Genomic DNA, 14,289 nt, shown 5'->3' with positions numbered 1-14,289 from the left:
AGCTAGCCGCTAGCCGCAACTCAACGACAACTCAATACTCGATGACAGGTAATGACAGTTCGGCCGATCGAGTGTGGATTGATCATTGTTCACTCGGTGACCATAAAAGCAGGTCGACATAAAATATGTCGGCTATAAAAGTCGGCAATGCACTTACTTTGTCACTTGAGTGACCAGAAGTCTTTTGGGTTGCTGAAGAAATTAGTGGTAGGCTTGCGAAATGTGTTCTCTCCGAGGCATCGTAGTGAGCGTGCACAAACTGCACACACTTCAAGCTGAGGTTGTTGCAGTTTATTAGCTCACCAGTAGATGGCACTAAATTCTACACAGTGTACCTTGAAACGTTCAGTGGTTAAACAGCCCTAGTGCTGATGCGAACTTGCTTTGCCCCATGGCTTTACACTGGTGGTTAGTGAAATGATGATGACTGCTCTTTTGAAGACAGCTTTTATTGTCTTTTTTTTTTAACGGAATTGCTCTTGCAGCCATAATGTGGGGCACCCAGAAAGTCCTGAGGTGAGACTGGAGATTTGCTGTCACAAAGTAGGCATAGTTCTCTCATTCAAGTGCATACAATTTAGTTTCAAAACTTGGATGAGACTCTATGACGTTTGTCTTCAATGCCTTTAGCTTGACTGATTGGGCTGCACTGATTCCATACATACTATTCATTCCCACGGGACAGCCACCACCCAGTGACCCATTTTTCTTCAACAGACTGTTGTCCTTCTAGCATAATTGAGGATACATGCTTGGATTTGCTCAATATTTCTTTTTTCTTTTGTCCTTTCTTTGGAATAGGATATTCGGTATTGCATATCCCTGTAGTTTGAGCAAAACATGAAAGTGAAGTGAACTGAACTGAATGGTTGCTATACTGACGCACATTTGATCATGGGAGAATTAAAACAATGAGTCAGTCTCACTGCAGCTTCTTGCAGCCAACAGTATGCATTCATCAAAACAATTGCCTAGTGTTTAACACACACACACACACTATCTATATCGATACATACAGTAGATATAGATAGATATATAAAACAAAAACGCAAGCCTGTTATTTAGGTCACTGGGCATAGTCCTCAGAGAAAGTATTTGGCAAAGCGCGTTTTTTGATGTCACAGGATATCAATGTGTGGCCATTGCTGGAAGACTGCAAGGGAATGTGGGCCCTTTATGTGCTTTGTGGGCCCCTGGCATCGCAGAAAGGGAAACCAAAGAAAGGGGTTGTTGTCTCTCATGGACACGTCATTCCAAGGAAAGCTACCGCTTTGGCTCCATTAAGACCCCGCTATAGCCACTATAGATACGGATGCCCAATTTCCTTCCGTGAGACCAAACTGGGTTTTTACTGGGCCACATTTGAATTGGGAGGGCTACCATTTTGATCATTGGCCTGCATGCGAGTTGTATTCTTGTGTGGCATTTGTATGTATAACATTACCTTGACTTTAGTTTTGCATTCATTCTGTAATCCCATTCGTAAATCAAATCACCGTACCCCTTAGAAATGAATGAAAATTGCATCAGTGTGTTCCTGCCGCCATAAAAAACACCCAAAGATTTGTATCGAGCTGTTTAATATATAAGAATAGCACTCTTAAGAATTGCACTGTGTTAAAACATAGTGTTGAGTTATGGACACACCGGGCTTCTTTTTTATTAAGAGAAAAAAAACCATTCAACGTACATCCACATACCACTTGGTAAAGATCACCTTCCAAATAATGAACACACACACACACACACACACATACACAAAAGGGCTGTATTATAATTGTTCCATATATCACCAACTGATTTACCAGCTGCCATTTAATTGAGCCGATTATATCTTATGTTAAAGTTACCTGTTCTTCTCTATCTCTGTATCATACAGGTATACGTATGCCACTGACGCGATTGTTACTTGTTTGGAACTATTTTGTGTCTAAGGTTACAGTGTTCTCTGTCCATATAAATAGAGCGGGTGGAGCTTCTGTGTGTTCATCTGACAGTGACTTCGCTGCAGTGGTGGTGACCTAGCAAAAATAAAATGTCTTCAGTGTTGTCATCAAACCAAGTGTAGCCATCCGAAATGAGGTCTACACAAAACAGTAGCAATCAAATCAAAACCAACACAATCAACATAGCCTGACTGTATAAGAGGGAGTGAAACACCCCGTTATTTCAGAATGGTTTGCCTCAGCAGCATGGGGGAAGTGAGTGCGCTTGTGTGTACGGCCGGCAGTTTTGAATACAGCGGCGCATAACGAACACTGGTGTCCGGTGTCTCGTTATTTTTCAACAAATATACAGAAACGGACTGCTGTATTCAAAGCAAACTTGAGAAAAACGAAGTATGCAACCATGGTTTAAATCCACTATAGGCTGAGTACTAGTTTACTTTAGATGTGCACTTTCATAAAAAAGCTGTTAAAGCAGCTGTTGTGTGACAAAATATTTTTTTCACTGTTGTTGATGGACAGTAATATTGTGTGAGAGATTATGTGTGAATAACTGCTCAAGTGAAAAATGTTCTTAAATTCTGTCTTAAATTTTCTCCAAAATGGACAGGACGCCTTATGGTGCGGAGCGTCCTTTATATGCGCTGAGTTCCAAAATCTGACTGACAGCCGACACGCTGTTTATATAGAGAAAAGGCGGAAGTGACTGTGGCCAGGCATGCGGGAAAGAAGTCGGCCAATCAGGGAAGGGTGGGCGTGTATATATATATATATATATATATGGAGAGGGAGAGAGAGGACAGGCAAGCTAGTCCGCCAATGGTGAAGGGTGGGCGTGTAAGTGGACGCTAAAGGGACCCCGCAAGCCAGTACCAACACTTGTATAGAGTGTGGCAATGTGCATTGTTGCAAAACAACTCCGGTTTTGGTTTCTAAGAACCCCTGAAAATAAATTCGACAAAGAGACACTCCTACGAAGCTCAGTTCAAACTTAAAGCCACCGGTTATGCTTTTGGCATGCGTGCCCATCTCACAGCAGCGGTGAAAAACCAAGTCAAGCAAATGAACTCTGAGCTTGCCGTTATTCCCGGAGGCTTGACTAAAGAACTCCAACCGCTGGACATCGGCATCAACCGGGCGTTCAAAGTAAAGTTGCGAACGGCATGGGAACAATGGATGATCGGTGGCCAACACAACTTTACAAAGAGTGAGAGGCAGCGCTTGGCGAGTTACGCCACAATACGCAACAACGAGAGGGAACGCGGCGTTTTTGATGGATTACGGTACTTGCACAATTGTTCAATTCTTTCTACACACACGCGCGCTGCCACCATGTTTCGCTCTGTTCTTTACTTTCAAATGTGGGAAAGCTTCACACGAGAGAAATGTTGACTTTGCTGTTGCTGCTCCTTCTTTCCGCTCGGCAATGCGTAGCAACTCAGACTAGCATGTGATGCGTTCAATGACAACTGGGATGTGCAGCCCTCTGCTTCTGATACAGAGGATGAGGACTTTGATGGATTTCTGGGTGATGATTGATCGAAAAACGCAAGAACATTGTACGATGGCTAAATAAAATACACCCGAACTCAGTTGTGCTTTAGTTGCCTTTTTAAAAACGTGTTTTTAGCTTGTATCTGTATGTCTTGGCATGCTACCGTATGCTTCAAGCTAACGTGTTAGCATGCGCGCATGCATGCCGTATGTTTAAGCTGGCGTATGTTTTACCACTGTAAAACTGCGCCCATTGGTACAGTGCGGTCTGTATATGTGTAAAATACAGAAATGTCACCCATTAATGAGACTGCGCCCAACCGTACGGTGCGTCGAATAGTCATGAAAATACGGTAAGCAATATATAATTGTGAAAAAAAAAACTTGAATCACTTACATTATCATCTTACTCATATGAATGATAAATCGAGATTTAATCAACAAAAAAACATGTCTACAGTGTCCCTGTTCATCCGTGAGGTTGGTGGTGCTCATTTGAGAGCCAAACCAAACCTTTTATGTGTACACATGCACATCTACAGTACCTGTGGATGAAATAGATGAGATAGCAGTCTTCGGTGGCAGAATGCACCAAGTGGGTACGTAATGCGCCACATGTAAGTTAAGAGGCGCGATCGAGAAAGACCGCTCAAAATGTGCACACACCGTCCTTTAAAAAAGACAATAGTCCTGGTTAATTTAGATGGCGGTGACCGTGGCCATGAACATATCCAGACTCGGATATTTATTCGGCATGTTCAAGCCATTCCTTGCTGGATGGATTTAACCTGACACACAGAGAATGAGTGAAGTGGTAAAAATGGCCTGATTGATTTAAGTGCAAACGTCTGTAGCTGCACAGATCCATAGTGGCCGCATCACTTCTGCCTTAATAATAATAATAATAATAATAATAATAATGCTCTTGCGACGCAGGGGCCCAGTCTCATTCGGCTGGGTCGTCGCATTGCGTAGAGCCGATCAGCTTCACCAGGGTCCGCCAATGACCACAGTCATGGCCAGGTCCGCTGCATCCTCCAGGGTAAGGCCCTGGTGTTCGAGATCCTCTCTGATGACATCAAGCCATCTGGTGTGGGGTCTGCCGCGTGGCCTTTTCCAGCCGGCTGTCGCTGGATCAAATGAGAAGATGGCACGAGTTGGGTGTTCCGGGGGTAATCGGAGGAGATGACCAAGTCAACGGATGTGCCTCTGAGCGGCCAGTCGGGATGCAGGGGGGTGGAGGGTATGTTTTCGGAGGTCTAAGTTGGAAGCATGGAGGTGCCAGCTGATGTTTAAGATGGTTCTTAGTGACCTGCTGTCAAAGCCGCCGATCCTCTTGGCCTGGGTCTTGTTTAATGGCCAGGATTCTGCACCATACATCACAAGGCCCCTGGAATCTGTGCCATCACTGCAGAGCTGCTCAAAGAAGGTGGTGACTCCATGGCCCGGTGGCTCACCCACATCATTAACCATGTGTGGGTGGCAGAACAGCCCCCCACAGACTGGACCCGAGGCATCATCCTGCCATTCTGGAAGCGGAAAGGCGACAAGCAACTCTGCAACAACTACAGAGGCATCTCACTGCTTTCCATACCCGCAAAACTGTTCACCCGGATCCTTCTCACCTGCGCCCTTCCCGCCATTCAAAGCCATCGCTGCCCCCAACAAGCTGGCTTCATGCCCAACCGGTCCACCATAGATCACATCTCAGCAGTTAGACTCATTTGTTGAGAAGGTTGGAGAGTTTCGGAAGGACCAAGATCTTTTTATAGCCTTCATAGATCTCAAAGCTGCCTTTGATACAGTCGACCACCTCTCCCTTTGGAACATTCTGAAATACCTTGGAGTGGCACCCAAAATAACCACATTGTTCCAGCGACTCTACAACAACTCAGAGAGCTGTGTTCATGTGAATGGGAAGGACTCGGAGTGGTTCCCCATTAACAGCGGGGTCAGACAGGGCTGCGTGGCCGCTCCTGATCTATTTAACTGTGTCATTGACCACCTTATGATCCGAGTCCGGGAGCAAGTCTCAGGCGTGTCGCTCGGCAACTTCCACCTGACCGACCTTGAATACGCTGATGACACCACCCTGTTCAGCAACTCCCTCCAACACCTCAGCAGTGCCCTCTCCATATACCAAACAGAAGCAGCAAAGCTGGGCCTCAAAGTAAGCTGGCAGAAAACCAAACTTGTGTATATCGGTGACTTCTGCCTTAGATGCATGTATTTATGCTCTTTGGACAACATGCTGCGATATTCGGACTCAGAGTTGGGATGTTTTTGCTGCATTTATCCTCCTAATTATCGGAACATAAAATGACCGTCTCGAGTCTTTTTTTTTTGGTGCCTAAACATCAGTGATGCGCAACTGTTCATGGTGTTTAGTGTAACATGATTTGCAGGTAATTCTACGTAACTGATACTGCCCTTTCTCACCAAACCTCTTCAGTTCCAATCAGTATTTCTAAATGTATTTATTTTTTCTGAGGGCGGCCTGGCGGTCGACTGGTTAGCACGTTGGACTCACCGTGCAGAGATGCAGGGTTCCTGTTTGGAGTTTGCATGTTCTCCTGGTGCCTGCGTGGGTTTTTTTTTTTTGGGTACTCCGGTTTCCTCCCACATTCCCAAAACATGCGTGGCAAGTGAATGGAGCAAAAAAAAATTGTAATAAATTGTGCCTAGGTATGAGTGTGAGTGTGAGCACAGATGGTTGTTCCTCTGTGTGCCCTGCGATTGTCTGGCAACGGTTTCAGGGTGTCCCCTGCCTACTGCCAGAAGACAGCTGGGATAGGCTCCAGCACCCCCACGACCCTTGTGAGGATAAGTGGATCAGAAAATGAATGGATATTTTTTCTTAGCCAATAGGAACTTCTGCTCGCTTGTGCGCTTGTTGGAACAAATGTTGAATTGTGACCAACCAATAGATAGAGCTGCTATCTAAGAAAGATGACGCAGTATAGCTGAATCTTCTATGAGCCTTAACCCTGTGTTTGTTTTCTCATCCATTAGGAACTTCTGTTATGTTTGGCAGCTGTTGGAACAAGTGTTGAATTGTGGCAAACCATTCGATACAGCTGCTATCAAAGAAAGATGGACTGTGTATAGCTGAATCTTCTATGACCCATAACCCTGGGAAGAATGAAGGCCAGAATGATCGTTTCTCATTGGACATGTCTATGTGGGGAACAAAAAAATAAAAAATCCCCTCGTGGACCTTTAAAAGGCTTTGAATTAAACAATGACACGTTTCCTGGTGGTAGCTGATAAGTCTCCAAGGTCAACAAGCCAAACCAGGACGCATGCGCGAACAGCTGCTGAAAGCTTCTAAAAATACATGCACTAACCAGACATGATGTTCATAGCTGACCCGATTGGTGAAAACGGCTGGCTTGTCAAATCTACTTGGTAATATCAAGTGTAGATGGCTCTTTGCTTGGCAGTCCTATTCCACTTCAGGTTAATTTTGCTGTGACTGAATTAAACTCATTTGTGTCGCGAAGGAGAGTACTCCTGCTGGGGACTCCATTGTTCTGCTGGGGGACTTCAACGCTCACGTGGGCAATGACAGTGATACCTGGAGGGGCATGATTGGGAGGAACGGCCCCCCCGATCAAAACCCGAGTGGTGTTTTGTTATTGGACTTCTGTGCTCGTCACGGATTGTCCATAACGAACACCTTGTTCAAACATAAGGGTGTCCATATGTGCACTTGGCACCAGGACACCCTAGGCCGCAGTTCGATGATCGACTTTGTAGTTGTATCATCGGATTTGCGGCCGCATGTTCTGGACACTCGGGTGAAGAGAGGGGCGGAGCTGTCAACTGATCACCACCTGGTGGTGAGTAGGCTCCGATGGTGGGGGAAGATGCCGGTCCGTCCTGGCAGACCCAAACGTATAGTGAGGGTTTGTTGGGAGCGTCTGGCGGAATCCCCTGTCAGAAGGAGTTTCAACTCCCACCTCCGACAGAGCTTTTCCCATGTTCCGGGGGAGGCGGGGGACATTGAGCCCGAGTGGACCATGTTCCGTGCCTCTATTGTTGAGGCGGCCAATCTGAGTTGTGGCCGTAAGGTGGTTGGTGCCTGTCGTGGCGGCAATCCCCGTACTCGCTGGTGGACACCAGCAGTAAGGGATGCCGTCAAGCTGAAGAAGGAGTCCTATCGAGCCTTTATGGCCTGTGGGACCCCAGAGGCAGCTGACGGGTATCGACTGGCCAAGCGGACCGCGGCTTCGGTGGTCGCCGAGGCAAAAACCCGAGCGTGGGAAGAGTTCGGTGAGGCCTTGGAAGCCGACTTCCGGACGGCTTCGAGGAAATTCTGGTCCACCATCCGACGTCTCAGGAGGGGGAAGCAGTGCACCACTAACACTGCGTACAGTGGGGATGGGGCGCTGCTGACTTCGACTCGGGACGTTGTGAACCGGTGGGCAGGGTACTTCGAAGACCTCCTCAACTCCACCAACACGCCTTCCTTGGAGGAAGCAGAGCCTGGGGATGGGCTCTCCTATCTCTGTGGTTGAAGTCACCGATGTTGTTAAAAAGCTCCTCTGTGGCAAGGCCCAAGGGGTGGATGAGATCCGCCCGGAGTTCCTCAAGGCTCTGGATGTTGTGGTGCTGTCCTGGTTGACACGCCTCTGCAACATCGCGTGGTCAACAGGGAGAGTGCCTCTGGATTGGCAGACCGGGGTGGTAGTCCCTCTTTTTAAAAAGGGGGACCGGAGGGTGTGTTCCAACTACAGAGGGATCACACTCCTCAGCCTCCCTGGTAAGGTCTATTCAAGGGTGCTGGAGAGGAGGGTCCGTCAGGAAGTCGAGCCTCAGATTGAGGAGGAGCAGTGTGGTTTTCGTCCCGGCCGTGGAACAGTGGACCAGCTCTACACCCTTAGCAGGGTCCTTGAGGGTATGTGGGAATTCGCCCAACCAGTCTACATGTGTTTTGTGGACTTGGAGAAGGCGTTTGACCGTGTCCCTCGGGGAGTTCTGTGGGGGGTGCTTCGTGGGTATGGGGTACCGAACCGCCTGATACGGGCTGTTCGGTCACTATACCACCGATGTCAGAGTTTGGTTCGCATCGCCGGCAGTAAGTCGGAATCGTTTCCAGTGGGGGTAGGACTCCGCCAAGGCTGCCCTTTGTCGCCGATTCTGTTCATAACCTTTATGGACAGAATTTCTAGGCGCAGCCGAAGCGTTGAGGGGGTCCATTTTGGGGGCCTCAGTATTACATCCCTGCTTTTTGCAGATGATGTGGTGCTGTTGGCTCCTTCAAACGGGGCTCTCCAACTCTCACTGGAGCGTTTCGCAGCCGAGTGTGAAGCGGTTGGGATGAAAATCAGCACCTCCAAATCTGAAACCATGGTCCTCAGTCGGAAAAGGGTGGAGTGCCCCCTCCGGGTCGGGGAGGAGATCTTACCCCAAGTGGAGGAGTTCAAGTATCTTGGGGTCTTGTTCACGAGTGGGGGTAGGAGGGAGCGGGTGATCGACAGGCGGATCGGTGCAGGGTGTCCGGGCTCTCCCTTAGAGATAAGGTGAGAAGCTCAGTCATCCGGGAGGGGCTCAGAGTCGAGCCGCTTCTCCCCCACATCGAGAGGAGCCAGATGAGGTGGCTTGGGCATCTGATTCGGATGCCTCCTGAGCGCCTCCCCGGTGAGGTGTTCCGGTCATGTCCCACCGGGAGGATACCCCGAGGAAGACCCAGGACACGCTGGAGAGACTATGTCACCCAGCTTGCCTAGGAACGACTCGGGATCCCCCGGGGAGAGCTGGAAGAAGTAGCTAGGGAGAGGGAAGTCTGGGCTTCCCTGCTAAAGCTGTTGCCCCCGCGACCCGGCCCCGGATAAGCGGTAGATGATGGATGGATGGATGTGTCGTGAAACGCACATGGTTGATTTGATGGAATGTGATTTCCCCCTGAGCGATTCAAGATTGGAGCTGGATTGGACAGGCAGATATTTGCACAAAATATGAGATGACAGCAAACGGTCTTGTTCATTCTAGGCATGCTTTGTGCTGCCATTATTGATAATGTCTCGGCACAGATAGTATTTTTTATTTTTTGCAATATTTTAATTTTATTCACTGCCCCCATCCCCAGGTGTGTTCAGCGCTTACCGGTAACATAAATGATCAGTAACAAGCATTTAATGATATCTGACAACTTTAAAATGTTTGTACGGGTACAGTAGATAATTTCAACAAAATAAGGATACTAATACATATACACAATACTACAATGATTTTGATAACATTAAAAATTAACACTTTAATAGCAATTGAATGCAAAAAAATCCCATTTACTTTTTCAATTTTTTTTACACATTCTACTGATATTTTTCTTCATATCCAGGACTTTACTATAGACTTAGGGCACCAAAATATTTGCTGTTTATTATTTAAGCCTTTGGGGAGTATTAATTGCTAATTGTATGTTTGACATCCCAACCACTAGAATGAGGGGTGGAAGTCGAGTGATTTGATTAGGTATTGGAACATAAGTGGCTAGCTGCACCATCAATTGTAATTAAATGAAATAGTGATTCACCCCATCATTCTTCTTGATATGTCACCATCTACTTTTCAAGGAGCCAACCTCCTGCAATCGACCCGTTAGTGCACGTGTGCACATACACGTACATGTGCACAAATGCACGTACACATACAGAAACACTCGCAAGCAGGCGCACACACACACACACAAACGCACACACGCACACACACACACCACTATGAGCAACAGCTCTAACGGACCACAGCATGGACGAAACAGAAAAATAAATTTGATAGAGTTTGTGAAAAGGAAATCCCTACCTACCTTTATAGGAGGCGGGGCATACGGAGGCAGTGATGCACTGTAGTTGCGTGTTCAGTGCGGAAACTTCAAGATCGTAGCTCCGTATACTGTTTTAAAATCATTCTCCTGGCGCTTCAGATTCCCATGCCATCGGTGAATTGCTGATCAAACAAAATTTGAATGAGAAAAAATAAATAAAAGTAAATCTCCGCGCCTCGGATTGCAATTGCAGACTACAGACCACTAACAACTTCCAGTGATACAGGTTGTGCGCTACCATGGTTAAAGATGACCTACTTTTTTAATTTTATTTTTTACAACTTTTTGTGAAAGTTAAACTGATAGTGCACACTGCACCCTAAGCATCCTAACACAAAAATATATAATATGAATAACACGCACAAAGACACAATTTTTTTTCTTTAACTCCCCCATCTACTCGTATCCTCCTTGCGGTCGACCGGTCTGCGGACTACCAGTCAACCGTGATGGACTGGTTGGGAACCCCTGATTTACATATTTGTAGGTACAGTATTGGCTTTTGAAATTTCCGCCTGTATTTGAATGCACCTCGTGCCTCGATGAACCTGAAATGTTTAATGTCATTTTTCTGTTATGGTCCAATCCGTTTGAACCACAAAGGTTGAGTCTATTCCAAACGAAAATACAACTGTGATATGAATCTGCCTGTGTTGTGGCACAAGTGATCCAAGTGATCAGCCGCTTTCTCCCTGTAGCCGCAACATGCGCAACAATTCTGTTTCTGCGTGTTAAGATGGTGATCGCAGGTAGTTAAATGAGATGGTTGTTAACAATCAATCTCTCGGGTGGCAAGCACACACCCAGACTTGGATACTCATATTGCCATTATTTAACAAGTGTGCTTCAGGTTCTGTTCCACAAATGAAACTGACTTGTCCTTTCTAGGTATGATACTGGCAGAGATGGATTCATCGACCTAATGGAGCTCAAGCTAATGATGGAGAAGCTTGGTGCCCCACAGACTCACCTGGGCCTGAAGAACATGATCAAAGAGGTGGATGAGGACTTTGATGGAAAACTGAGCTTTCGAGAGGTGAGCGTGCTTGAACACTCTCTTGCCCGTTGAATTCTTGGATATGCCGATTTGCTTTGCCATCAAGTCACACTTTCAAACAGGAGTTTCATGAACTAATACAAACACCCCCAGCCCCCCCAAACAAACGCACACAAAAAAAAACAGATTCCAATCGGAAAATCTGTCTAAATTTGACAACCCCAATTGGTGTATTTTAATATCACACATCATGTATCAAGGTGCATATCGTCTTTTCTGAGAGATGTACACTAGTTTGATGTTGCTGATGATTTGATGTTTCATCATATTAATATTAACTGAGACAGTTTGGGTTTAGGGGGGACTTTTACATGTTGCATATTAATAAACATGACAAAAGCCCTTTTGGAATTGTAATCCCACTGAATCGAACCAAATTTGAATCATTACATCCTTCAATTGTATCTTACCACATGTATTTTTGTGGAGAAACGGACACCCTAAGATTGGACTGCAAGTTTCTTGGGACTCCACAGAGACATCACCGACCTGCTTGCTATTACTGCAATGACAAGACATTTTGCACCATTTGATGCTTTTCTCCTGCAAGAAGTTCCATTTCCCCATGCGTATGAAAACTAGCTTAACAAAACAAAAATATTGGAACTTGCACTTGTCTTGCAACTATGAAATTATTGTAATAAAAAAAACAATACTTTAGACAAATAAATTATTTGAGCACATCGCTAGTATACTGTTAAACATCATATAAACAATTATTCAGTGTACAAGAAAATTTATGTCGAGCAATAAGGCTGGCACATTCCATTGGGTGGCAAAAAGCACTTCTGTGAGGTGAGATGCACATTTTCTATATGCTTGTAATGCTTGCTGCCACGGTCAGCTGCCACATGAGCAGAGCAGCGGTGCTAACCTGATGTAAAATAAGCCAGCTTGCGCTATGCCAGTACATTATTGAAATCCTCATTCCTCAATAGCAAACGAGTTCTCGTTGGATTTGGAACCTCCACTTCTAACTACCGAAATAAATTCTTTCTAATTGAAAATGGCTAACTTGGAACACCCAGCGTTACATTGTGGCTAGAGGTAGAACCCTGTCAATAACGTGTCGTTTTTTGCTGTAAATACTTTGTAGAAAACCCTTGTTGTGGCGGAAGCTGTATCCTAAACTAACGATGCATCCCAAATTACTTTCCATGACTACTGCTACTGCTTCGTCCATTTCTTTTTTCACGTTCCTTCAGCGATAAGCCAATACTTGTGGTACGTTACCGCCACCTTCTTTTGCAAAAGAGCCTGAGGATGTTGTAAAAAGAAATATAATACAGTACATCCTGATTTATATAGCGCTTTCATAACAGCTGCAGCTCAAACAAAGTACTTTACAAAACAGTTCAAATGAAAAAATAAAAGAAATAAAAAAAAATCTAATAAACACAATACATAAAAACACGGAGAGTCGTGCAATCTTAGCCATTTTTCCCTCAAACGCTTGTTGGTTGATTGGGTATAACATCTGACAAAATAATACAAACAATGACTTGTCAGAAAATACAAAGCGCAGAGCAAAGTTCTTTGCTATGGACTGCACAAGGCACAAAGATAATTATTGTATTAGCTGGATTACTTTTATTTATCTTTGGTTTTTGTGCAGTTCTTTTTCAAAATCACTTTGACGGAACGCTAGTCGCGTGCATTGTTATGTTCCAAGTATGCCGTGGAAATTGCTAATAATTCTATTCCCTCACAGTCACCACTTATATAGCTGTGCTTCGGAACCGCAACATGCGATTGTTGGATTTCATGTGAATCTGTGCTCATTACTAATGACCCAAATCAGTCTGTACAAAAAAACCCTAAAACAAAACATCTCTCTCCACCAACTTGGAGAAGTTAAATAATTGAGGTTTGTTTTATGAAAATGTATTTGTTGCCCTCCTGGGGAAGGAAAATCCTTCCGGGACTGGCTGACTATTTTGAGAAGCATGAAGTCGTTTATGTAGGTTCTGCTGAACAGAGCTCCGTATTACCGCTATATGACATGAGTGTGCAATATTTGTTCTATGAGTTAGTTGAACTAAGATGGTGGTAAGAACCAGAAACTTGAATAGCTTGAGTGGACACCTGAAAGACATAACACCCAAAGCACTTGTTTTGACACGCAGTCTCCATGTGTAGCCCGCTCCTCTTTGTTCCTTTCTTAGGACCCCTGATCCAGACACCCAACTCAGCAGCCAGTGTGTTCAATACACGGGGCTTATAGACGGATAAATTTTAACATGCAAAAAATGTTTTCCTGACTGTAATGATACCAAACTTGCCTGAGGGGAAACCCTTGAAGTATAACTGCCTCCGGTCACTTAACTGACCTCAATTTCCATCTGTGAAGAAAATGGTTCAAGCTGCACGTTTGTCAGGACTAAGGGTATTGCATTTTAAAGGGCGACAACTAAGATTTATCAGCGACAAACTGAGCTATTGTTGTTCACCTTCCCGCAGTTTTTGTTGATCTTCCGGAGAGCAGCAGCGGGGGAGCTGCAAGAAGAAAGTGGTCTCATGGCGCTGGCCAGACTGTCTGAAATCAACGTCTCCACCGAGGGAGTGAGTGGGGCCAAAGACTTTTTTGAAGCTAAGGTACGTTGTCTTGTGCTCAGCCAGGTAAATCATGTAGAATCAGTTTGTCTGTTCGATTTTAAAACAGCTGTTCTTTTGAGAGCTACTGAGGATTTTCTGAACCTGCCATATTTTCCTTTTGACCCTCTTAAGCTCTCTGACGCCTCATCTTATGCCCTTCTATGGAAGTAGGCAGGGAGCTTATGCTTTTGCTAACGGGGTGGATTACACTGGGATTTTTGTTGAAAGCGCAAGTTAGACTATTTTGACCTCATAGATAGGACTAAATAAACTCTTCCAGAAAGTTCATTTCTTTCAGTTTCGAACCTAGGAGCTGAACAGGGTAATGGATGTACAATACCGTGCGAAATGTTAGGCCATCATAAGATAGA

At 45.3% G+C, this 14,289-nt stretch overlaps 1 protein-coding gene across 1 annotated transcript in view; it reads left to right on the top strand.

Moving 5' to 3' along the window:
• Nucleotides 1-14,289, top strand: part of efhd1 (EF-hand domain family, member D1) — a 32,066-nt gene that overhangs the window by 11,117 nt on the left and 6,660 nt on the right. The window contains exons 2-3 of the mRNA XM_052079104.1: nt 11,155-11,302; nt 13,784-13,918. Coding sequence (XP_051935064.1) covers nt 11,155-11,302; nt 13,784-13,918 — 283 coding nt within the window. The remainder of the gene's footprint in view (nt 1-11,154; nt 11,303-13,783; nt 13,919-14,289) is intronic.

The sequence above is a fragment of the Hippocampus zosterae genome, chromosome 10 (genome assembly GCF_025434085.1).
Source record: "Hippocampus zosterae strain Florida chromosome 10, ASM2543408v3, whole genome shotgun sequence".
Lineage (NCBI taxonomy): Eukaryota > Metazoa > Chordata > Actinopteri > Syngnathiformes > Syngnathidae > Hippocampus > Hippocampus zosterae.
The sequence above is the reverse complement of the archived record's forward strand: the minus strand, read 5'-3'. Positions and strand labels throughout refer to the sequence as shown.